Consider the following 27,837-nt stretch of genomic DNA (forward strand, 5'->3'; position numbering starts at 1 on the left):
TTCTCTGTCTCTTCAACTTAAGGAGCTGCCAAGGCTCTGTTTGGGATCTTCCCTCCCTGTGCTACCATCTGAAAATTCTAAAGGCAGCGAACTGGACAATCTAGGGCTCAGTTTTGTTTGCTTTCCTTGTTTGTGTCTGCTGGAACTTTGTAACTAATTTTTAAAAGAAATAATTTGTTGATCCCTCAGCCCTCTCCAGCTACTGACCTATTTTTCCTACTTCCTTTCACAGAAGAGCTATTCCAAAGAATCAACTACACTTGCTATGTCCCCTTTTTTCATCTCTTATTCTACTCCAACTGGGCTTTCCTTCCCACCGCTACGCCAAAACAGGTCAATGACACACATCTAATCAAATTAATCAATCACTTTCCCATACTTACCTTCTCAGTGGAGACAATTAACCAATGTCCTTCTTGAGACATTTTTATCCGCATTTTCTAATACTGTCCATACACTAGACTTTCAAATGTATCTACAAGTACCTATCCATGACTTCTAAATTATATACTTCTTAATGTACTACACTCTCACATAATTAAATTTGGATGAATGAGAGGCATTTCAAACTGAACAAAATCCACCCCCCTTCCATATCCTCCCACCCCCTAATTTTCCCTATCTCAGTAAGTGGCCCAATCATCTATCCAGCTGCTCAAGCTAAAAATCAAGTGTTCACTCTTGATTCTCTCTCTCCATCTAGTATATTCAAATCCATTGGCAAGTTGCTGGTCCTACCTTCAAAAAATATCTTACATCCATCCATTTCTCTTCGTTTCCACTATCACCCTCTGCCCGGTATGACTCATTCTCTACATGATAGCCAGAATAATCTTGAGAAAACATTCTATCAGTTCATGTCATTCCCCTTCCTGATACTCTCTGTAACACAAATTGCTTAAAGTAGCCTACGTTACCTGATCTGGATCCCCTGAAAACTTACGGGTCCTCATCTCATAATATCCAATGCCTTGCTCACTTGGCTCCAGTCATCCTGGTCTTCCTTCTCTGCCAGGAGTGTTCTTCATCCAGGGCTGCTCATTCCCACCATTCAAGTTTCAGGTCAAATGTTCCTTGACCATCTATGCAAAGAAAACTATCCTCCTCTTTCTACCTAAGATTCTGTATTATCCTGGTCCACTTACACACAAGAGTCATGTTATATTTTACTTTTACTCCTTTGTTTCTGTATGTGTTCTCTCATTAGAATTCAGTTATTCAATTAAACAAATAATGATCTTGCCAAGCACCATTTTAGGTGCTGAAAACACATCAGTGAATAAAGCAGATAAAAATTCCTGCCCTCACAGCCCACAATCTAGAATGTAAGACCCATGAAACAATCCCTGTTTACTGTTGTATCCACAGGGCCTTATACCAGTACCTGGCTCATAGCAAATAAGCAACAAATATTTGCTACAAAAGTGTATAAAAATGGATTTATCTATATTTTCTCAGCCTTTGTACAAATATCCCACCTCAAATATTTCTACTCGGCTATTGGAACAATGATCAAATTCTCATTTTAGAATTCAAAACAGCCATATTTATATTTTGTTTCACCTTCGGACTATATAACCTTATAGGTAAAACACAAATTTGCAAACATCACTACAGAATTCTGGCTCTAATCTCAAACCCTTTAAACAATAAAAGCATCTGTGACTACTGCATCCATTTATATTCTTTCAGTCCTTTAGAACAGTTTTAGAACTTGAGCCTTCCTAGACTACCTTTACTTCTGTGTAAACTATATTTATATGACATGCAAATGAAGTCATTAATTCAAGATTTAATGACTATTCTATAAACACATAAACTACATTTGGAAATAGACTTAAATATAGTAGCAACACAATGTAGTCATTACAACAGGAAACTATCATAGGCCTACTTCTTCATCTTACAGTTAAGAAAACCTTGGTGTATGGGGGCATGCATGCACACCAACTAAGTAGAGGGCTGGAGTAGGCCTTAGGTCTAACAACTCCCAGTTTGATGTCTTTCCCAATTAATAATTACTTAAATTTAAAGAGAGTTTTTCAAAATTAGATCATATATCTCTTTAAAGAGAGAAAACATCTAACACTTTTATGTCACACAATCCCAAATACAAGGGATTATATAAATGTTAGATCATTTTTGAGCACCAAAAAAAGCACAGCCATTCTAAAAATTCAATTAGTGTTTGGTAAAAATGAAATTCATCTGTACATCATTTTTACATATACTGCCTTATTCACTCCTCAGAGTTACCTTGTAAGGTAGGTTAGAAGACTGTTACTATATATAAGACTAAAAGTTCATTCAGTGAGGTTAAGTGACTTACCAAAGGCCACAAAGATAAGGTGCATTTTCTCAGAGGAGATACAATTGTTTTTTGGGATTCTAGATTATCAGTAACTCACCCCAATATATAAAAAGAGTGAAACCTATATGAAATCATCTACAGAACCTTTTAAACCTTGGGTTATCCTTGCCCCTGAACTTACTCTAAGGCTACATCCTATTTCTTCAGCCAGTACTTGCTATACTGAGGAAAATTCAACCAAAATGATTTGCTTAAATAATGTGATGCAAAATCCAGCAAGCTATGTCACAATGCATATCCAAAGCTGAACCAAACTTTTTAAAGATAACCTCTATTATAGCAAAGAGTTGAGAAAGGGCTCATCTTCTAAAGAACTGATTATATCTGCATTCATCAAAACTACAACTCAGATAATGTGTGGCAGATTTATGAAGTACAGCAAGTTTGTTTTTTTTCACCTACTTACAACAGTGGTGCTGGTGAATAAAATCCACTTCAAGTATTTAAAGTGCAAAGATGTGTGTCTACTGTGTTTAAAATAGTGTAATAGCTCAAAATCACTACCTATAATCGCAGGGTTTAAATTAATAAACTTGATCAAGATGAAGATTTGCTACAATTTATAAATATACTGAAGGCAACACAGTGTCAAGTAATTGATTGAAGGCAATTCTAGCAAGTTGTTTAAAACACGGAATCTCTTGTTTTCTCACTGATTTCCCCATAATTTGATTTATTCTTACTCAAAAGTATTGATGTAACTCACATTTTAATGATCCAAGTTTACTTTAAAATAGTACATACTCTAGTTCTATCTCTAAAAATATTTCATACTGCTCTTGCGCCTACAGACTCACAATTCATTTTACTCCCGACCTTCAATAAAATGAAGTCTAAGTACAAACTAATCCAAAATTTTAAATATTAAACTGCACACAAACAAAAGTTAATACTAACACTTTAGGTACCTAGCCACTGAAATTTTCAAGAGGCCTCTTTTGTAGTTAGTCCTCAGTCTCTTCCTGGATTGCCTATATTCCTTAATTTTTTCAATTATCCTCTTTCTATTAAGTCTATTTAATAACTACCACACTGAGATAAAACCAAAATGACTCCATTTGAAATTTCTAGGACAGCAGATCTTAATCTTGAGCTTTCTGCCCTGGCCCATTACCAATACCTTGAGAGATTGATGACAAACAAAAAGAAAAAAAGAAATTGATGACAAATATTAAAACCTTCTCCCTAGAAAAATACATCACAAGATTTCATATGCATATTGTGGGAATTCACTGACTTCCAGAATTATTTCCATATAACCCTCAGAACCTCAGCTTAGAAACTTCTATTCAAAAATATCTAGGGCAGGGTAGAACTTTGAAATTAGACTTTATTATTATTTCTCAATTATCTTTGATCTAGACTAATTGTTTGCTATCTAATGTAAAATCCCCAAATACTCTCAATGCCTTTGTAATCCAAACTATTTGTAATTAGTTTCTTTGCTTAACTTTACTTCTACTTTGAGATTTCACATATTTCTCTTCACTTCCAAGACAGTGGACATAATGGAGAAATTTAGATCTTTACAGCTCCTGATAAAAGGACTAAAAATTCTGGTTTAAAATATTAAAGTAGAGCGCCTGGCTAGTTCAGTCGATAGAGCATGAGACTCTTTATAAAGATCAAAAACAAAACAAAACAAAAAAATATTGGTTTCTTCCAAAAAATGAGAAATCAAACTTTAAAGTTTATCATTTAAAGTGATTTAAACTTATTTTTATAAAACTGAAAAACTAGATTCTTTCATAAAGTTTTGAAACTGTAGTGCTTAACTTTTTTTTCTGATATCAGGGATATGCACCTATTTCCAATTTCCCCCTAATTAAAAACAAAAAAACTGTCTATTTTATAAATAATCCTTAGCTTGGGCTTAATAATAACACTGTATACTGGGCCAGTGATGGAGAGAAAAGGTAGGAGTATAAGATTATTCTGTCTGGCTAGAATGCTATAAAACCAAGGTGTTGGATTATGATGGCTAGACCCTACTTCTAACAGTCTCAAAGGTGGCTGTGTAGGGTAACATCAATGTGATATCATCATTAACATTTTGATTATATCAAACATCCTGCCCAAACCAGCCTAGGAAACAGAAGGAAATTAAGTCCCCAACTGTCATAAATTGAGCCATGCACCCTAGTTAACCAGATGAAAAGTTAAGAATGTCTATCCTAAAATGATAAGTTTCTATAGAGGATTTGTAACTTAACACAAAACCTCAATTTTAATCAAAACAAGGTTGTTTTGTTTTGTTTTGTTTTTGGTGGCTGGCCTGTATAGCAATCCAAACCCTTGACCTTGGTGTTACCAGCACCCTGCTCTCCCAAGTGAGCTGACCAGCCCCAAATAAGTCAATTTTAATAATAACATTTGACAGTACTAATTTCTTTCGCACATTACCCTTTCAATTAAATGTGAAACTTTGGCACTAAATTTAATATTATAAGATTATAAAGATTAAATTAAATTATAATCTTAAAGTTAGAAATGTTAAATTATTATAAGGGAACATCTACCCTCCCCCCTTTAAATTTTTTTTAAACCCTCAGAGGGACTCATTTACCTTGAGTTGATAACCTATTGTTTCCCTAGAATTTAAAAATTACATTGTAATTCTTAAATACAAGGCTTCCATCATCCGTTACTTTTTGATTTAGCAAGCTGAAACTTATTACTTTCTACAAATTAAGACACTGAATCTGTAACACCTATAACACAGTCAAGTCTTCCAATTTGTTACAATCTGGAGTTATTTTTCAGTGCTACTACAATAATAGAAAAAATAAGTAAGTTCTAAAGTTGAGTAACATTTTTCATTTCAAAATTCACTTGGAGGGGAGGAATGCTTCTATTTAAAGCTGTTTCTTAAAAATTAAGAAGCATGCTTTAATTAGCCCAGTGTGTTCAAGCTTATTTTATCATCAAAATTGGCTAAGTGGGAGTACATTAATAATAGTTATTTTCCCAGTGTTAAAAGACTTAGATTTCTGTCAAGTTTACCACAGAAACAAAATATAACAATTACTAGGTATATTTCACACAATTTGCAGACGTATTTTGATCATGAAATACTTTCTTAATGAGGTGGTATATTAAGAAAACGTCCTCATCTAAATTTGTCTCCATCTTTCATGATCAACGTAAGATTATATATACTTTTACTAAGCTATACAGTCAGTTCAGGTTCTAGGTTACTGAGACCTAGAGAGGAGGCATAACTAGCGTGTCAATCAAAGGCAGAAGTCTGTTTTAACCCTTCCTCTTTGTAAGAAGTACAAATCCTTCAGAAAATTATCAAAATCATCATTTTTCTAAGGTTAACTTAGAATTCGTTTACTTTTATTCATGTTTAATATACATTTTCAATACTGTATAACATGCTACTTTCAATACTGTGATCTATATGGCCTACCACTACCAGCATGAGCCATACGACTGTAGAGCAGCTTGTTTACCAGGTATTTTTTACATTCTTCTATTAAGTAAAGTATTTATTCTTGAAGCCTACGCTGCACGGATCATAGTTTTGGTTGGATATGAAGTAAAAAATTTGAAACAGATGATGGAAAAAGGTAGTCTGAAGGGGAATAAAATTCTCTATGTACCTCAAAAAAAGGGACTCCACATGTTACAAACTAATGACAGCCACTGCAATATAAGATGTCAAAATTATTTCAAAAATTATCTAAAATTTAACAGATACACTTGGGCTCAGCTCTGATTTCAGGTTGTAGCTCTTGGGACTGTCCAAAGTATTCACTTAAGACTTAACTAAATTTCTGGAGTGTACTGTAGTGCTATCTTGCTTTAATCAAGGCTTTCACCCTCCTTGGCTGCAAAACAAGAACTACAAATTAATTTCCAGGGCAGGGTAACACCAACATCCCAACTTGAAAATATTATCTGTAAAACTTGCAAACAGAAACAAAAATAAAACGAAAAGACAAGATTCTGCAGTCACAAGTACTTTAATTTTTAAAAACAAATCACTTATTTAGAAATAAACAAATAGCACCATTCTACTCTAAAGTTGATACAAATAAGTAAACTAATGGATACTGTCTCACAGATAGTGTGCTGAAAGTTAGTACTACACTAGACAAACTCGACTACTACATACACTTGGTACTTGGCTTATCTGTAAAGTTCGATTTAAGGCACTACTCTGAAAACTAACATTCGACTGTCACGACTATTTTACTTTAAAAGGTAAAACAGTTTACACAGCTTTATTGTCATAAACAACATTACAGAGCATAATTTCTACATTAAAAATTCTTACAGTACCAATAGAAGTATTACAGTACAATTTTCTGCAACAAAATTGTAGCACAGAAATCCACGCGATTCCTTGACTTCCTTGAACTGTCAATACATTGCACCCTGTTTAAATGGCTGTACCTGAAAACCAAGGTATGCAATTCCTTAGAAGTCATCAAGTTATACTGTCAAGAATCTGGGGGAAATGAGAGGAAGATTCTATTATCCTTGTGTCTTAACCCAACTTCCACGACGAGGTAAAGCTACAGCTACGATAAAACGTCTATTAGCTGTCAACAGTCATTTAAATACCAAACCCGCCCAATTTAGGGATCTCAATGTTAAGATTTCTTTGAATACATTCACTTAACTTTAGTTCGGCTATCGATAAGAAAAGGACTCTGAAATTTAGATCCATTTACATTTACTTAAATTGGGTCTTTTCTCCCCCTACATTGAGAGACCAAAAGCAGGAGAACTTTAAAATTTATTTTACAAATAAGTAATTAAATAATAAAGTTATAGGCTTTAGAAGAGCCACGTACTGCAAACAAATGTGCAAAATATTGTCAAAAATCAAAGAAAAGTCAGGGATAGCCGTTTATTACCCTCCGATGACTAGCACTGGGGAGGGATGGATGTAAAAGTCTCAGAAAGAGGATACTGAGAATAAGTCTTTTCTGCTATGAAAGTAAGCTGGCCGGGCAAACACGCAGCGCCCTACACATTTCGTTGCAGGGAGGGGAGAAAAGAAGCCTCACAGACCTGCCGTCAACATTACATGCCCCTCTGAGGCTCCACGTGGGGGCTGCATTGAGCCCAACAAGCTTTCCAGGCCACGGGGAAGTCAAATTCCCCGACTTGCACTTCCCGGAGCCTGCAGCGGCGCTCAAGGCCGTCGTGGCCCTAGAGCGCCACCCAGCGGCACGCCGAAAGGCCTGCAGGCGGGTCCTCCGCGGCTCCCGGCTCGCCGCACCCCAACCGCCACCCAGCCCGTTCCCCTCTCCGGATGCACAAGGCCCAACCCAAGAACTAAGACCACAAAATGGCTGCCGGCAGCCTCGTCACGTGACCCCTTTGTACCTTTCGGGCCCCCGAACTCCGCGGGACCCGGGTACAAGTGGCCGGGGTCGACGGGTGGCCTTCGAGGAGGCCCTGCCGGGCCGCGGCGGCAGGGTTCGAGGCCGGGGGAGGCGGGGTAAAGGCCCGGCCGGCGACTGAAAGTCGGCGGCGAAGAGAAGATGGCGGCCATTTTGTGTGGGTATGCTGCTCCGCCGCCGCCGCAGGCAGCAGAGGGAGCGGGGCCTGGCGGTGGGTCGGACAGGGGAGTTAACACGTACCGACTCCTCTTCCTTCTCCATTCCGGTGGGCATCTGCGGCACGGCCCGGTTTATCGAGGCGTATTCGTGCAGGTCGGGCAGATCCTCACAGCGGAAAACCGGCAGCGGCTTCGAGGCGTCTAGCGCCCGCGCCCGAAACGACAGTTTACTCATCTCAGGCGCAGCAGATACCTCTCCGCTCTGGGGAAACGGCCCCGGCCAGCGGGATCATGGAGAACCGGGGGTTCGGTCCCCACTAGCCTACCGCTGCCGGGGACTTGAGGGGCGGAGCGCAGAGCCCGCCGTCCGGGCACTAACACCAGCCGGGAAGGTGGGAGGCTGTGCCGCTCCGCTCCTCTCTCGCTCGCTCTCTTCAATACGCCATGGCCAACATGGCGGACATTAAAACTCCACTGTGCGCTCTTCAGCCAACCCCAGCCATTCCCCACACTGCATCGCGCAGCGGCGCGGGCACGCGGGGGGGGGGGAGCGCGGGCTCGAGGCCGGGCGCCGGCACGGAGCGCGCGTTCCGCCAACCCCCGGCACCCGGCGGCCTCGCTCTCCGCGCCTCGCCGCTAGCGGCCCCCGCCCTCGGCGGGCCCGGGGGCGGACGGGGCGCCCGGACGCCGGGAGCGGCTTCCCGGTCCTGCTTTCCCTCTAGCGCACACGCTCACGTTCTCACGCTCGCTCCCTCCCAGTGCCGTTTTCTGACGAGTGAAGGTGCGGCAAAACTATCTCCACCTGCACCCCGGCTTTTCGAAAGGCAACCGGGGAGGAATTGCGAGGTGGTGCTTTTGCCCGGCGGGCTCGGACACCTGTGTCACCCCCGCCAGCAGCCGGCGCGAGGGGCTGGAGCGACGCGCAGGGGCCAAAGCCGCCACCGCTGGGGTTTCTCCGTGAGCCGCGCTCCACAGGCGCTGCGCGCGGGTGGCAGATGCGGTGGGGGATGCATATCTTAGTTACTGCAGCGCTTTAGGTTTTTAAAATAAAAATTCAAACGAAATCCGGGGCAAGGTGCTACTCTGGGTAAACTTTTACCAGCATTTTTTTTTTTTTAATTTTTATGTCTAATGAAACTGCGTTATAGTATTTGATAGGCTCGCCATCAAATCACTGGTCAGTTTCCCACCGTTTGGGCTGAGTAGCAATGGTAGGCATCCTATTCCGCTCCTGCATTTTACCTACGCGTATTTACTCTTTTCTTGTAGTTGAAGCAAAAGGAATTATTACGGGACGCTAACCTTCAGGGAAAACATTTAAAGCAAGATCTACTTCAAAATTTTAAAGTGAAGTTTATGATTTTGTTTGTACGGAAGGAATGCTGTTTCAACATAGCCATGGGTCATACTTGTTTTCTTAAAAACTTTATAACATTTAATTACATAAAGACATAGTACTCCCGCCAAACCAAAAAAAAAAAAAAAAGAGAGGGAAAACCCCGAATTTTCAGAAGAGATTTAGATGGATGTGATAAGTTGCTAACGTTTGGTTTATATTACACATGAGAAGAGGTATCCAGAGATATTTTTAAAAATAGGAAAGATCTTTGGGGTGGGTTTAATAAGTTTGTCAGCAAAATTTTAAATGTTCACCAAGATATAAAAATGTTTTGTAAGTCTCCTTTTCTCCCTGAGGGCTACATAGTAAAAATAATCGCTACTCTTAAATGCTGGGTTTGATATGAACTGCTATTAGCTTAGGACACATAGGCAAACTGCTCTTCCAGGATGGTTTGGCTGTGCTCCACCGGGTGGGCAGAAGACAAGGAGAGCATATATGTCAGTTCTCCAAAATTATCCTAAATCTCTAATATTTATAACTCATCTCTGTGAGGCAGGGGGACTTTGACCTACATTTCCTATACCGCGACCATGCATTTATTCATTCGATGATCGAATGTTTATTGAGCCCTCGTAGCCTTCTAAGGATGCTGCTGAGTATTTGATACCCAGAGGGCTCCTGGAGGAGTTTACATATTGAAGGAGAAAGACCTGTGAATGGCAATTGCCACACAGTGAGGTAAGCGTTATGATAAAAGCCCAAGCTATTGTGGGAACCGGCAGGAGTGGCACCCAATCCAGGGGATTGGCTCTAATGAAGAATTCAGGGAAGGCTTTTTGGAGGAGATGATATCTGAGTAAAATTATGTAGGATAAGTATGGGTTAACTTTGAAAAAAAAAGGGGGGGGGAAGAAAGGTATCTTAGGCAAGGGCAGCAACATGTGCAAAGACTATGGGAGCATGTCACGTTCTGGGAACTACGTGAACTGCCAACCCCACTGGGGAATATGACACCTATCGAGCCAGATTTAACAGTTCTGAGAATACTGGCTGAATATTATTATAACAGTCCTCTCCAGCCTACAATATTAGATTCCTGAAAATCCTTGTAGAATTTGTGATTGAGGAACCTAAATTTTATAGAACAAAATAGGGTCTCTTAAGTCATGAGTCAACCAAGGAAATGAATTTTTTTAACCTTCATTAAAATAACAAATTACTATTTCCACATAATTGTTTCTACATCATACATTAGTAATAATGGGTACTATACAAATAAATTATTTGTTATCTAGAAATTCTAAAATCACCCTCCACAGCAAGTTCAGAGTTAATGCTTACAAATTCTTGCCCTTTTTGCAGATAATATGCTGGCAAGACATCTTTTTTTCTCATCAGTTCTCCATCCAGCTCCCCAGTGCCCTGGATTTCCAACTGTCAGGTCCTTTTGGGTTCCCAAGGACCCAAAGGCTTGAGTTCCTAAGCCTCTCTTATATAAGTCAGTTCACTTCTCTCCATCCTACGGGGCAGGAGTGCAGCAATACAAGTTCAGGTTTAATTTTCCTCAGCTTCCTTTATCCAACCAAAACGTTCCTTGAAAAATAGCTAATCCTGCAATGACTTTCACTTTAACTTTCCTTTGTATAACAACTTAAGCTTCCCTTTAAAGTATTCCCAACAAAAGTGATGTGAAATTCTTGATGTTGCAAAAAATGGACACTAGCGTAAAGCTAAATATGCTAACCTTTCCTCAAATGGAAACTCTTGTTTGGGAAAGAATTTGCAATATTTAAAGTAGCTTGAATTAGTGTCACAAATATGTATTGAGTAACTAGGTAACCCACAGTTCTATTACTATACAGGATACAAATAAGATACTGGTAAATGGATACCTAGTTAACCAAGTGACAAGGCAGTAAAGTGAACTGCACTGCTATGGAAGTTCAGAAAAGAGAGCAGTCAGTTCCAGCTGGGTTGATCAGATATCATGGAGAAGGTAGCATGTGATTTGGTTCTGAAGGATGGCTAAGATTCTGACTGGTGACGGGAATGAGATAGCAGAAGAGTGAAACAGTATGAACAAAAGGGTGGGAGGAGGCAACTACCTGGTGTGATTGAGGATGAGGAGGTTTATTTGGCCAGAGTTCAGTAACAGACTCCAGCAACAATCCAGTAAAAGAACGTGGGTGGATGGAGTAAGGAGTATAACGTAAAGAGACTAAGTTTTAATGGTAGTAATAATGACATAATATCATCTTGAAATGTGATTTCTGTTTCAAATACAGAATTTCTGCTTAAAAACAAAACCAAAAAACTTACAGAGAGTGTACCATTACAACTGTTCTGACATTGCATTTTGCTGAAAGTAATAAATTTGAAATATACCTCAATATTAGTTTATGACCAATATATATCCAAGTCTTATTATTTGTTCTTGGAAATTATTTCTAGGATTTGCCTCCCTATTTCCATTATCTTATGCATAGTTCTAGCTCTTATTACTTCACACCTAGAAACAACCTCCAATCCAATTTGTTCTTAATTCATTCATTCCCTCAATAAACCATTAATAGGCTTCTACTCTATAGGAAACTGTGCGGGTACTCTCCTAGTAGTGGCTAGTGGTAACCAATAGTGGCTGGTAGAGGCTGTGGGTCCCTGGCGATATGAAGAACACAGTCCAAATTGTGCTCTTCATAAGGCTGCATAGTGCATGACACCAAATAAATGTGCCTAAAACCCTACTTCCATTCTGTATCCTCCCTTCCAATTCATATAAATGCTCTTTATTTTTCCCTTTAGATAAAGCCATATTTTTTTGGTATGGTTGTCAGGGCCTCCTATAATCTTGCCTCATTCTTTCCAACATTCTCATTATTGCTTAAGACAAAGTCTTCACTCTAGCTGGTAAGTCTCATTACCATCTTCAGAAATCAGCATGTCTTTGGTTCCTGCAAGTTTTTATTCATTCTTTTCTCTCTATGTTCCAGGTCCAGCTTCAGATTGACTGTCTACTTCTAGCTACTGAAATCCTATCTCACAGGAATGTTTTGAGGATTAAATAAAACAATTCATGTAAAGAACTTAAAATGGATGTAAGCCATTGTTATTCCTTCAAAATACAACTCAGATATCACCTCCTCTATGAAACATGAGTGAGCAGTTATGTGAATTCTTAAGCCACATCAATCTTTCTCATCTCTGAACTCCTATTTCACTTCTAATCAGTAAGAATAATATCTACCATTTATCAAACATTTACTATCTGCCAGGTGATGCAGAACCATTTCACTTAATTTTTATGACAGCCCTATGAGGTATATCCTGTTAGGTTTAGAGAGGTTGTGTGACCTGCCTGCCTATGTCATGAAGCTGGTGAGAGGTAATTCTGATTTTAGAATTCCTGGTGTCTGTTTCCAGAGTTGAGTCCCAAAAACCAGATAGAAGGAAGGAAGGAGAGATGTTTCAGAAGCTTCGCAATGAAGGAAGGGGAGAGAGGGACAAGGGTAGGTAGCTTTTTGGGTCAAGGGTTTTGCTGTTTTAGAAGGTGGGAGAGATGTGGGCATGTTTGTATACTTAAGTGAGAAAGGACAGATGTTTCAGAGGCTTGGCAATGAAGGCAGGAGAGAGATACATAAAGGGGTAGGTAGCTATTCGGGTGAAAGGTTTTGCTGTTTTTGAAGGTGGGATGAGATGTGGGCATTTATGTATACTAAAAGCAAAGAATCATGTTAACTTTAGGGCCGTCTTCCTCTGAGGTAGGAAGGAATGAGGGCGAGAATGGATAGTGATGCAAAGAGTTAAATTCTCTTTGATGGGACAAGATTAAAATCATAATACTGGTTTTGTTAGCATGAGTCCAGATTCCTTATTTCTTTGAGCACTCAAAAAATATTTATTGAATGTTTACTAAGAGCTAGGCAAAGCAGTTGGAGAAGCAATAACAAACAAGACATGGCCCCTATAACCTCACAGAAGTAATTATAAAGTGAGATACTGCATTTGTATTTAATTGTGAAAATGTGAAATTAATGTCTTTCAAATGTGAAGGCACAATGATCTCAACATTAAAAAGTGACACAGTGCTATGATTGAAAGCATCGTGAAAAAATATTAATACTGAATTACATTTTCACTTGAAGTAATCATTTCTCTTAATTTTCTGCTTTTTATTTTCATAATAAGCTATGTGAAGTATTGACAGCAAATAATTTTCTAACATAACATTTTGGAAAATAAAAACTGGAAGCCCTTTTTTCATCTAGGAAATGTTGGAAAAGAAATAGTACAATTGCATTGCAATATATTTAATACAATGTCACAGAAACAATATCTGAACTACTGATTTTTCTACAGTGATTCATGCATGGAATTCTGTATGTAATATTTAATAACTATGTTTGATATAAAATAAAATAATTCAGAATATATGCAGAAACAATCCATCTCTAAGAAAATAAATGGCAAATTATCAATCCTAGCAAACTAGCAGGATGAACTCAAAGTTATTTCAATGTAACTTTATCTCCCAATAACAACTTAACCCCCCCCCCATGAAAAATATATGACTCAGACAAATGGGACTGAGAATAATTTAAAAATTTAGAAAATCCACAAAATGGTTCCAGCAGTATAGGGATTTAAAAAAAAAAGATGACAGTACATCTTATTGTGTAATGTAAATCTTAAGGTAATAGAAAATCTATTCGGAGCACAGGAATGATTTTGCCAAACCTTTAGAACCTCCAACCCTCAGAAGAGGTGATTGGGTGAATGTGACCATTTTTAATACTTGCTTCCTTCAATTCCCAGGCCCTATAAATCATGTGATCTTTTCCTCACCATGCTGGAAAGCAGCTGAGGCCTCTATGACAACATTTTAATGAGGATACTAGTAGATACAGTTGGAGAAGTGGTGGGAGGCATAAACAGGAAATCATTTGGAAGTTGAACTTCAATAATAAGTTAGTACTTAACAGAGGAACTATTTAGTAGTCTCTTCCATGTCATACATGCCAATAATTAATTTGCCAGATAAATAAAAGTCCATCTTAGGAAAATAACAAAAATTTAAGAATTAAACAAACCATTTATATATATTTAAAAATTTGGTAGTATGTATCTAAACTGGAATATGTCAAATTACTGTTAACCCATTTAAAGTCATTGACTGGCACTTACTGGCAGACTACTGTATAGCCCAGATGCAAGTTTGTAAGGGGCAGAAGTTAGTGCAAGTTTATAAGGGGCAGAAGGATAAAAACGAGAGAGGAGAGAGGGAGAGAGAGAAAGGTAGCAACTTTTAAATGCTTTACCATTTTAAGTAAATAGAATGTACTACTTGAGCATTAGTTTTCCTACATAACACATATACAAATCAGTATGGTATTAATGGTGCATGAGGGGTGAAGGGATGAAATTTACAGAAACAAGAGAAAAAACTGTTACTAAGTGGAAACTGACGTTGGAAGGTTTAAGTCAAATTTATCGGTGGGTGGTGGACAAATCAAGATTGACAGGGAAGAGATCATTCAAGAGAGGGAATATAATGTATTACTATTGTTTCTATAATCTGAGGAGGGCAATGATTAACATGTTTTACTTTCATTATATTTATTCATCTTAATGATAGTTTGAGTAACATTGTGCCAATTATTTAGATAAGCACTCTGAATCCAGTTCTTCCTTTCTTCCAGAGTAGGGAAGGGAAAGCGAATGATTTCAAACCTGTGGAATGAGATTATAGGTATGAAGAGTGACTCACGGAATGAGAGGATTAAGTGATGGAGATTGGAACTCCGGGGGAACAGCAACATCTAGGAGATAGCACAGGGAGAAGAGCCAGGAAAAGAACAGAAGAGGAAGAGTCTGGGAGAAGCCTGAAGACAAGCCCAGTGAGGTCAACATTTCAAGGGGATCAACTAAAAGAACCAGAAAGAATGAAGAGGTCATTAGAAATCATAGCAAGCATGATTTCTATAGGACTTCGGGGGTGGAAAATAGATGCTGGTGAGTTGAGGTGTGGATTGGAGAAGTTATAGGCTGAGTGGTGCCTGAAGCATGTTAATCAGTCACTTGCTGGGCAGGCCAAAGCCAAGTAAAAATTTGAAGTGATTTCTCTGTACCCTTCTATAATTATTTTCTAGGTGCTTGCTTACAGAAGTGAGACTACCGTGATGCCAAAATTAGTTTAGCTCCAGGACATAGCCAGGGACACAGAGTGCATATTATGATCAGCACCTCCCACATTAGAAGAGAATACATTCCAATATTTTGTGAGTGTTCACAACATCCTGGTGAGGGAAGAAGTAAAATATATCTTCTATATTTAAAGTTGCAGAAGCTAGTAAACAAAAGACCTACCTAACTTGCCTAGCTCAATTACTGACAAAGGTATAAGCCACATCCAGATCTTAAGATTTCTCCTGAATTAGGTTTCTCAAACACGAGACTCATAAGCCAAAAAACAAGATAAGGACACTGTGTGGTAGCACATATAATTTGGATGAGATAATATATTTTGGTTTTAACTGATTTATTCATAAAGTTAACATTTTGGTGCTTTTGTTTCTTCCAGTCGTTTCTGGTTTTGTCAGTTTTTGTTTTTGATTTGCTCGTTTTACAATATTGGGATAATACTGTATATTCTGTTTTGTGGCCTTTACTTTCCAATATAATTTGAGAATGTTCCCACCTCATTAAATATTCTTCTAAGAAATTTTTTTACAGAGATACTTATCCTATGTATGTATCATAATTTACTAAAGCATTACCCTCTTAAGGGACATTTAGTGCGTTCTGACTTTTCTTTATTATAAAGAACACATATAATCTTAATAAAACATTTAAAATAAAAAATGCGTTAAAATTTTCCTGGTTTAATGCACAGAACAAATGTTTACTGTTCTTGAATAATGACAATGCCATCTACACAAAAGACGGTTGGCAATTTTATTGTCCATCTGAGTAGATGGCAAAAACCTCCGTCTTAAGTATCAATATTTGTTTCCAGATATTAACTTAGTAGTTTCCAAAGTAAAACACTAATCTCAGATGTTCTGAGATAAGAATTACATAAACAATTACATACAAAACTAGTAAGTTAGCAAAATACTGCCTATCATATCTTCCTCTTAAAGATAGGTATAGGCTCAACATACAGGCTCAAAAAAGTCCTGCAAAAAAGAAAATTGTTTACTGTTGCTTAGCACGGTGTATTCCAAATTTTATCTGACCGTGGAACCCCTTTCCATGTACCATTAATTATTACCTTTAGTTCTATAAGAACACACTTTGGGAAATTCTATAAATTCCACTTAATACCTTAAAAAGTCTGACACATAAAGTTTATGACTTTTCAAGTTTTCAGACAAGTTTTCAGACTTCAACAGAAGTTTTTCCAATCAAGTTATCCACTTAATAACTACGAAGTCTGACACATAAACTTTGAAAAAGCATCAAGATTTTATAAATATAAAGTATTGTCTTTATTACCATTTATTACTTTTTATCCTGCTAAAAACAATGCAAAATAAGACATTTAAATATAAAACTGGACAGAATTCTGTCAGGCACTAAAATTGAGCAGATTGATACACTTTGGCAATATATTTGATGTTTAATACTAAATTAGCTAGAAGTGTTTTAGTTACATCTATTTCCAAAAGTTTCTCTACTAAAATGAACATATTGAATTTTGATTCAAAATTTTTTACTCTAATTTAAGCTCTTGGAATTGCAGTATCCGCATCCATAAAATAGTAATCATAACATAATCAATCACCTAGGTTGTTGCAAGGACTCAATGAAACAACGCAAAGGATGCAGCATGGACCTGACACCAAAGTCATGCTCAATAAATGAGCTATTTTTCAATGATATTTTTATTCTGTTCGTTTGAATAAATCATATTACTCTTCTGAGCTTTATTTTTTGTATGTACAGTATAAAACATAATATTGTTTATAAAGGCTTTAAAACTCTTAGCCAAGGAAACAATAACAAAGAAATCCTCAAATGAAACCAAAGACCTACAAGATATTATATAAAACTAATTTATACAAAATATTACATTCATCGTCTAGAATCTTTTTGTTTTGTTTCCATTTAGTAGTTTTGTATCATTCATATGTTTAAATCTATAAGGAGCCCTGTTGCCTCTTTCCCCCCATTGTCAAGTGATTCATCAGGTGGTTATCCAGTGCCTGCTCAATCTCAAAAACTGGTCAGGCAAGCTCCCCAGGGGGTCAAAGCCTCTCTGCACAGGTTGCTACTGCTTGCCTCCAGGTAAATGCTTTGCGCAAAAACAGTCAAATGATAAGTAATAGTTTGCATTCAAAGTAGCTACGTGGTGTAGTGAGACACAGCATGCTGTACTGGAAGGAACACTGGCTTCCATGTTTGCAGATCTGGAGCCTGATCTAATATCCACCATTTACCAGAGGTAGAGCCTACAGAAATGATTTAATTTCTGAGCCTTAAGTATCTCACATGCACAGTCTAAAGAATACTTGTTCTTTTCCCTCTTAGGCCATTATCAAGAACAAATGAGATAATGAAAAATCTTTGGAAATTCCAAAGTGCCATACAAATATAAGGAAGAATATATAATTTTGTTTCTGTTTTACCATAGCGGTTAGGAAGGGTACACAACCTCCAAAAGAACACATTGGAACAGAAAAGCTATGACCTGTTCATACCACGCAGTTAATCACCAAAGACTCAATAGCTAAAGTAGGTCCATTGCACATTTCCTTAAATGGGAAATTTACAAGATAAGACAAAAATTCATCCATTTTCTTTATGTTTTAATAGCCCTTTTCACCCCTTTTAATTTATCTTGCCATATTTTTTCAATGTAGTCTAGAGAATGTCTAGTACAAAGTAAAGTTTAGGAAAAGTATGGTAAGTTTGCATTATTTTGTGATAAGAAATTTATCTGCATTATAATTTTTACTAATACAATTTTTCAACATGAAGCCTCTTCCTTATCACGACCCCATTTAGAACAGAAAAATCAATATAAAAACATTTTCTTTCTGAATTTCCTCTGCTTACTAATTACCCCCATTTTGGGGGAGGAGGGGGTGGCTGGCCAGTAAGGGGATCCAAATCGCTGGCCGTGGTATCACGAGGCTGCGCTCCAATTAATTGAGCTAACTGTACAGCCCTAAATTTACTCCATTTTTAAAGCAGTAATAAAGGCTGCTAGCAAATGATATGCAAGTGCTTTGAGAAAACAAACTGTTAACAGATACAGTGATGTGCAGTGGTTACAAGTTCTGGCTCCAGAGTCAAACGTGATTAGGTTTGAATCTCAACTCTGAGCTTTCCTAGCTCTGTAGATTTGAATAAAATTCTGAACTTCTATGAGCTTCAGCTTCCTCCTCTGTAACACATAACATGGTTATACCTCTTGGTATTGTGCTGGGGCTCAGGACACACCACCCCAAAATATGACTGTAGGGGACTGGAACATGCCACCCCAAAATATACTTCTCTGGCATATTCTGAGAAACTGCAGACAAAGGAGTAGCTCTGAAAAGCCATCCTTTTGTAAAAGATATTTACATCTACAAATGAAATCTACGTTAGTAAAAGTATCTGTTCGAAGAGGCAGGCTACTTCAGGCAACTTCTATTACCCGAGAGACCTTTTAATCTGCACAAGAAGACAAACTTTACTCACCATACAATTTCTCCTCTCACCCTCCCTTAACTTGTGTCACCACCACAGAAGCCCCAATCTCCTATTCTTTTCTGTAGCTCAGGATGCTATATAAGCATCGATCATCTGACTCTTCCTGGAGTCTCCTATTTTGTGGGACTTCTGTTTGTACGTACATATTAAACATGGTCTTTCTTCTGTTAATCTGTTTTATGTCAATTTAATTTGTAGCCCAACCTAAGAACCCAGAGGGCGGAGGGAAACCAGTTTTCGTTCCCCTACAGTTGTTTGGGATAGATAAATAATCCACAGAACCAAACCTACTGAGTTCTTACTTTTGGCTGGGTGCTTCACATGCATTATCTCATTTAATCCCTACAAAATTTTATATCTTCATTATAGTAAGATTTAGATATTGCTATTATTAGTTCACAAAAAAGCTGAGCATTTTTCTTAAAGAAAGATTAAGGAATAGTTTCCAGTATAGCGTGGAAAGTCATTTGCCCCTGAGTAGGCTGAACCAGGTCGTAATAACCTATATTTTAACATAAATGTTAAACTGGGTTTAGTTTACACTAGCTGTTCAGTCCTTTCCCTTGATCAAAACCCAGATCTTAAAAAGAAAGAAATGCTTTTTTGAATAAAAAAAAGTGTTCCTTCTTGAATAATTTTTCAAACCCTATTCTTACTCCTTCCATTCACAAAAATATGAGTGCACACACACATATACACACATACCTCTTTACATCAGGCTTGTAGGGGACACTGTTTCCCTTGTGTTTTAATAGAACTCTCTTTGCCTTTGTTTTCTTGAGTTGTTTCAATATCTGTGCTTTTTCAAATAACTAAACTTTCAGTCTACTTGAAAAGCAATGGCTCCTTAGCATGTGTTTTGAACTATTCTTCATATAATGGTCTTTTTAAAAATTCTCTTTTCTTAATTCTCAGTAGGAATAAAAAAACAAAACAATTTTAAGTATAGAGAAAAGAGTCTAATTTTATAATAGTACTGCCTCCACCACGTTGATTTTTTTTTTTTTTTTTTTTTTTTGTGACTAGTAAGGGGATCGCAACCCTTGGTGTGGTGTCGCCCGCACCGTGCTCAGCCAGTGAGCGCAGCGGCCATCCCTATATAGGATCCAAACCTGCAGCCTCAGCGCTCCCAGCACCGCACTCTCCCGAGTGAGCCACGGGGTCGGCCCCACCATGTTGATTTTTAAAACTGTTTTTAATTAGCAAAAAGCTTCTAAAGCCATGTGATATTTTAATAATTGAGTCACCAATGAATTAAAAATTAATTCATGCTAGGGTATCTTACCTGTGTTAAAGTTATTTATGAGCATATTATTTTAAAAGATGTAGGTTCCAGTCCTGACTGTGCCTCCAACTAACTGTATGATCTTGACCTGAATCTCCCTGGACCTCAGTCTCCTCAATTTTGAAAAGAAGGACTCAGACTTGATCTTTTCCCACTCTTTCAACTCTCAAACTTTATGATTATCTCTACTTTTCTATAGTTGGTAGAAGAAATGGGAATACAAAAAAACTTTTAAATGTAAAAAGCTAAGAAAAGATAATTTATTTTGAGCTACTAGTGATTTCTAAAGAAACTATGCCTTTGGTATTTCCTGACTATGTTTGCATAGTATAGAAAGCACTTATAAGAACAAATAAAGTCCTGGAAGATATGCCCTAGAGAGAGTAATTTCAGTGACTGAGTCAAAGAGGTCTTACAGGATGATTAGTAGAAGTAGCTTTGCCATAATTGTGGTCAATGTGATTTGAGGAATCCATGTAGTTTACAAATATATCATTAAAACTTGAAAATACAGATTTAGCATTAAAATGAAAAGAAAGAAGGGCTGGCCGGTTAGCTCATTTGGTTAGGGCATGTTTATAATGCCAAGGTCAAGGAGTCGATCCTGTTACTGGCCAGCCGCAAAAAAAAAAAAAAAAGAAAAAAAAAGAAAGATGCAAACTTCAAAATAAAGTCTGAAGCTGAACTGATTAAAATAATTGTCTACTAATAAAAAATCTGGAATTAGTATAGTATTCTCACTGGAAAAGCTCAGGGAATTTCTATTTAATAAATTAAGAAAATAATTAACCCAATAGTACTGTTTAGGCACTGAGAAACATACCAAATGACAACAATAATAGTAACAATTTAACCAGTTTAACAATTTGAAAAGTATGATGAAAATATGAAGAGGGCTAGCCGCTTAGCTCATGTGGGAGAGTGTGGTGCCAATAACACCAAGGTTAAGGGTTCAGATCCCTGTACTGGCCAAAAAAGAAAAAAAAAGTGTGAAGACTGCATTTAAAAACTTGATGATGTTTCATATACTTTAATAAGTTTTTCTAACCTTGTTTTGTTTATTGAGCCCCACCTCTACACAAGCATTGTATTATGAACCAAGGGAGATACAAAAGAAAAAGATGCTGTTATTGTCCTTAATGAACCTAATTCCTATAAACACAAATAGAGTACATTCTATTTGTATAGTCTGGTATACCCTGGTTTGAAAGGTAACATTTTAAATAACTTAATATCTTTTTTTATTTTGGCAGCTGGCAGGTATGGGGATCCGAACCCTTGACCTTGGTGTATCTGCACCATGCTCTCCCAACTGAGCTAACCTGCCAGCCCAATTTGTCATTTTTATAGTCCCAGATTTACAAAGGATAGAAATAAAATATACAGGTAGTGTTTCATAAATTTATAAAGTAATTTTTTTCTTCTCTTTTCATAATAGTGAAGAAGTAATTTTCATGTTAACTAGCTTAAGCCAAAATTTATTCATTATTTCAGATTTTCCCTAATAAAATTGGGAATTAACATTCAAGAACCATGGAGTCAGCCATCAATTTACTTGCCCATTTAAAGTGACAAGTACAAGGACACTTCAAAAAGTTCACGAAAAGGTTAATATTATCTTTCAATTCTATTTTTCCACAAACTTTTTGAAGTGCCCTTGTATAAGGTATTATATCAATACATGGAAAGAAGTATATGTAATAAAGTGAAATATCAGAACAAAAAGACACTAGGAACAAACCACACAGTCATTACAATCTCCAACACATGTATAATGGATATTGAGAGAATGACGAAGGAACAGAGAGAAGTTTCTTCATTAGGTGTGCAGTGTATGAAGCGGTATGACCTTCCACACACATTTGAGAGATTTCAGGTGGATGTAACGTAGCATTTGCAATGGCAAATTCTGGAGCAGAGAAGAATCAACATGGAAACCTCCAATTTTCTATTCTTAACATCACTAACCATCTAAACTTTTAAAAAGGTTTATAAAGGTGAGTTTTCCCAGAAAACGGCAGGCCACTCAGCTTAGTTGGTTAGAGCATGGTGCTGATAACACCAATGCCGGGGGTCTGATCCCCGTGCCGGCCAGCCAAAAAGCAAAAAATGTGTAACAGTGAATTTCACTAGAAAAATCAGATTAAATTTAGTTTAGAGAGTTTTGAATTTTAGATATGAAGAAAAAATCTCATAATTATAAAAACCCAAATTTAAAAATTCTGTATATTTGGTATTTAAAATAAAATGTATATTAAAGTTTCAATTCATTATTTAATTACAATTTTATTTACAAGAGTTTTTCCACTTTTTACTAGCTCCTTTATTTATTTACTTATTTATTTTTGGTGGCTGGTGGTACAGGGATCTAAACTTTTGTCCTTGGTGTTAATCAGCAACTAGTTCCCTTAATACAGTGTTGCTGAACAAATGTATTTTAAAAATATGAAAAATCTTAGAGTCATATAAAGGTATGTTTTCTAACTGAAATTTACACATTTGCGAAGAATTCTGAGTTCCTATTCATTTGAAAGGATATAATACATAGATAGCTGTCTATTTCTGTTCTCTCAAACTGCAATGCCACTCTGCCATTAGCTGGCCTAACATAGTGCAGCTGTTATTTTTCTTCATTAATTTCTATTCATTGTTGGGAAAAAAAATACTAAGTTATTAATATAAGTAGTCTAATAAATGTAAACTCATAATTGTCAAATGTTACATAAGGAAGTCTATGCATTCTTTCAACCTTTTGATGCCCTCATGCTGCCCCCTGCTGCCCAGCCTGTATACTTACAGAAAAGTATCCCAAACTTAAACCTTTTCCACTTCTCTTTTACTCGCCCCCATCAAAACTTACCTAGCCAGAGATCCAGACCATCAGAGTTTTCCTCTACAAGGCCAGTGGATTAACAGGTTAATTAAAGAAAGAGGTAGTTCCCTCCTATTAATCCCTTCACTATTTCCTGGCCAGTTAACACAAGCATTTGAACTGGTATTCTGTGGGCAATGACTGATATCCACATTCCTTGGCTTGAGATTCCTAACCCTCCCTTGTGCTGGTTCCAAGCTACCATCATGAACCCATCTCTGCATGGGACTCCTAGTTGCGTTTCCAGATTCCAGGTGCTTTGTCTCCTCCTTGCCTTTGCTCATGCTGTTTTCTGTCCCTGGAATGTCTTCTTTCAATTTCTATATGTTGAAAGTCTACCCGTCCTTTAAGGATTTACCTACCTTTCCCATGAACTTTAGCTGTCTTTTCCATGAAGTTTAGATTTAGCCCAATTCCCAAATGCTTTTTCTATTCTCTCTTTAATCCTATAAGGCTCAGCACAGTGGTTTTTGTTTTTGTTTTAATGTAGTAGAAGTTCAATAAGATTTATTTAATGAGTGACAAGCACATAATATGGAAACCCTAACTCTTGGAAAGGCTATCTGACTCACTGACTTTTAACAGAGTACCTGGAGAAGATAATGGTCTATTCCAGGGAGGCTTTTTAAATACTGCAAAATCTATACACCCAAATAGGGTGATCTTTTTAATTCCCAACACTGTCTAAGGCCTATTTTGATATCTGAAATCAGGTGTGTTTATGAAAAAATGAACTTAGAGCATGTATTGAGTACTTATGGTAAATCAGGCACTATTCTTGGCACTTTAGATGCATTCACTGATTGTACCTCACCAGCCCTGTGAGGTAAGCAATATTACATTGTTTCAGAGAAGAGGAAACTGAGGATCTGGACAAATAAGTAACTGGCTCAAGGTTGTACAAGTAGTAAAGAACAGAACTAGGAACTCAAAACAGATCAGTCCAAGCTGTATACTGTACTTAAAATGTTCCCATAATGTCTTCAATAGAAATATGTATGGAGAGGCTTTTGGTTAGCTATCCTGGAATTTAAAAAGCCTTGTCAATAGAATAACCTTAAATATTGTGACCACATAGTAAGGAAACCATGAGAGGGATTAAGAGTCAATCAAGTATTTGCAATATCTGCAAGAGTTGATCGTCCTACAAGACAAAATGTGAAGGAATGTGGCATTCTGCCAAGTTCAAAGGTCTTTTAGATTTTGATATTAACAACAACAAAAAGTTATATATTCTAGAAGGCTAAGAAGTGCAAAATCCAAATATATGTCCATTGATGTAGCCACTTGTATGGCAACCATAGACTCTAACCTGACCTGAAAATAGGTAAAGATATGACTCACTATCTAGGGCAGATAAACCTTGTGAATACTTTTTTTTTTTTTTTTTAATACAGTGAATGTACATAAAGTTCAGCATGTCCCATTTGTGTTTCAGACAAGGTTGTAGTTGTGTCCCAACCAAAATCTGCTCACCAAGAAACCACAGTAAACTGAGAAGGCAGACCAAAAAATTCACTTGGGAAGGTAACACCCCAAATTGTTTCACAGACAAATAACCAAAAAAGAAAGAAAGAAAGATACAACAGTCACAATGGTTCGTTGAAAGATACAACAGTCACAATGGTTCTCTCTTCCAGGGGAGAGAATGGAATTGGAGCTGCCTGGAGTGGGAGGAGGGGAATGGTGAAAGGTTGGTGAAGGGCCACAAAAAATTATTCCATTGTATAACAACGGGTGTAGTAATCGTCCTGATTTGAGGATCACATATTGCACACAGGTGTTGATGTTCAATGCTACGCCCTACAGATGTGTACAATCAATTATGTTTCAATTACAAGTAAATAAATAAATTTAAAATATAAAAAAGCTCTTTAAAAAACATTTTTTTCTGCCAAAAAAAAATTGTTTCATAGGATATGACTGTTCTTTTAACAGGTAAGCATTTTTTATCAGCACCGCACTCTCCCGAGTGAGCCACGGGCCGGCTCAAGCATTTTTAAATCCAGCAAGATTTAGAATCACAGTAGAAAGTTCAGTAATGTTTTTTAGTGTAAACAATTGTACCATTCTATGGAGTAAGAGGTTTTTAACTCCCACCAAATTTGTGTATAGTATTGAAATATAAAAGAGAACGTGAGAATCACCATATTTAGAAATTTAATTTATTAGCTAGTAAGACTTTCTTAACTACTTGAAAATGTTAACTAAGTATCAAAGAAGGCAATTGTATGAAGTAAATTTATAAATTCAGTACAAAAATCCAGGAGGTGTTTAATTAAGTAATGCTATTAATGAAACCAAATATTATTCAAAAGACCATGATTTCTAAAATTTCCAAGATTTATAAATATGACAAAATTTAACTAAATTTAAAAACGTAGGGAAGAACTACCTTTGAATATGTAAATTAACAAAATTATTCATTTATTTATTTATTATTTTTTGGTGGCTGGCCAATATGGGGATCCGAACCCTTGACAGTGGTGTTATAACACTGCGCTCTAACCAACCGAGCTAACCAGCCAGCCCTAATAAATCTTATATAGTTTTTAAAACTCAAATTAACTTCTAAATAGTCTTGTAATATAACAACACAGCTCACTGTTGAGGGCATCAAATAACTGATAACTGAAATTAGCTGTAGGACTTTTCTTCTTCCAGCCAGAGGTTATGTTCATTAGATAGTCAACTTAGTGTTTCATTCCACAGAACTGGTTTGACTGTCTTTATTTAGGCTTGGACCTCCCTCATCTCCTGGGAGATGGATTGTGCAGCTTTTGAAAGACAGATGAGAAGTGGCAGTATTAGTCTACTGACACTGCCCACCCCCCCACCCCCCAAATTTTTTATTTAATGGCTTGCTTCAATATCCATTACCCTGTTTGGCGAACTTTGCAGTTCTCAACCCTAGCTGCATGTTAGAATCCTTCAAGACAGTTTTTCAAAAATACTTATGGCCAGATCCCATTCAGACCAACTAAGTCAGAATCTATTGAGGTGGGACACAGGCATTTTATATTTAAGTTTCAGGGTGATTCTACATATAGGCAGAGTTGAGAACCACTGGTGCAAGAGTGTGAGCCTACCACAGTCTCACATGGTCCCAGGGACATTCTAGGCCAGGGCTATCCAATAAAACTTTGTGGAATGATGAAAATGTTCTATTAATCTATGCCATCCAATATGGTAGCCGCCAGCCAGGAATAGCTATGGACCACTTGAAATGTGCATAGTGTGATTAAAAAACTGAGTTTCAAATTTTAAATTAATTCAAATTTAAACATACATAGCCATGTGGCTAATGACTACCATATTAGGTAAAACAGTTGTGGATTTTAGGCCATTTTAAATGATCCCAAATGAGCTAACCGGCCAGCCCCCAAGTGATCTGAATCTATTACTAAATAGGTGCTGAATGACTCTTTATACTGGGCCACATCAGCCCAAAATTACTACTCGTGACTCTTTGTGGTGCTTCATATTGGCTTCCTGACAAGACCTCCAGTGGTACGGAAGGATAGCTTGAAGCTTATGAGGATAGTAAGGATATTGAATTTGCTGCGGTTTTTTTGTTGTTGTTTTGTTTTTTTTCTTCTCATTCATGTTGGCAATTTGTTTCTTGAAAAATAAGCAAAGGCCTTCAGAAAAATTTCTTAAGTCTCATAGCTTAATCATGGAGCAATAACACAATTAAACTCATGGAAAAGATCCTCTTCACTCTTTGGCATATTGTAGTGTTTTTTGACTGAGGGTTGTGACCTCTGTCTTGGAAGATGGAGAGTTTCCAGTGGATTGGAGCGGTGACCTGAGTTTCAAATCTAAATATAGGTCATTGGCATGGCAGCCTCACCTTCTCAGTCTCATCCAAACCATGTCCTATTAATGAATGTGGAGCATTAGTGGTTGGTGGAATAAAATCTTGAGAAAAACCAGCAAAATGACACAGATACAGAAGACTTTTTCAGATGGAACTTGCTATTAAGCAAAACTAAATTCTATTTTTACCTACTTTTAAAAATAACTTGTAAATTATGCATTGCTATTTTTAAAAAATAGTTTAAAATACACACATATGAATTGTCAGCAAATAAATCTCCAACGTGATATTAATGCTGAGGCACAAGAAAAATCCTCCTTCAAGTCTTTGTTCAACTCACCTTTTCAATGAGGCTACCCTGCCCATCCTATTTAATACTGAAATATGGATTTATTCATTATATTTGCCAAATATTGAATGACACTCTTTAAAGTGGGTGATCCATATTTCAAAGCCAAAATATTTACCATGTCAGATAACCTGTGATTCTCTAGAGCAGTGTTCTCAAAAGGTGGTCCCTGGATGAGCATTAGCATCATCATCTGGAAACTTGCTAGAAATGCAAATTCTTATGCCTGCCACAGATCTACTGAACCGGGAACCCCAGGGATGTGGCCGCCCAGCAATCTGCATTTTAATAAGCCCTCCAAGCGAATCTCAAACTTTAGTGTGCACCAGCATCACCTGGAGGGCTTATTAAAACACCGATTGCTGGGCCCCACCCCTGGAACCAAATTACTTTGGTCTTTATCTCCTTTGGGATAAATGCAAATTTTCCTCTTGGCCTTGTATGTTATGAAATAGAAGCTGATATTCTAATGTTATAAATCATGAATTTACCTACTTTAACAAGGCCTCACTGAATCTCTAGCCTTTGATCTTTCTCCCCTGTAAAAATTCTGCCTCTGCAAGATTTTCATGAGACAT

At 37.2% G+C, this 27,837-nt stretch overlaps 1 protein-coding gene across 3 annotated transcripts in view; it reads right to left on the reverse strand.

Annotated features, from left to right (window-relative positions):
• Positions 1-27,837, reverse strand: part of EPC1 (enhancer of polycomb homolog 1) — a 91,364-nt gene that overhangs the window by 57,768 nt on the left and 5,759 nt on the right. Inside the window, exon 1 of one of the 3 annotated variants that reach the window (XM_063100063.1) lies at positions 7,975-8,382. The exons of 1 other annotated variant lie outside the window; for it this stretch is intronic. In XM_063100063.1, the coding sequence (XP_062956133.1) occupies positions 7,975-8,127 (153 nt within the window). In that variant the 5' untranslated portion in view covers positions 8,128-8,382. Of the gene's footprint in view, positions 1-7,974; positions 8,383-27,837 lie in introns of those variants that run through there. One more of the 3 variants, XM_063100064.1, reaches the window with a different exon arrangement.

Source organism: Cynocephalus volans, chromosome 6, assembly GCF_027409185.1.
Source record: "Cynocephalus volans isolate mCynVol1 chromosome 6, mCynVol1.pri, whole genome shotgun sequence".
NCBI classification, from domain to species: Eukaryota; Metazoa; Chordata; class Mammalia; order Dermoptera; family Cynocephalidae; genus Cynocephalus; species Cynocephalus volans.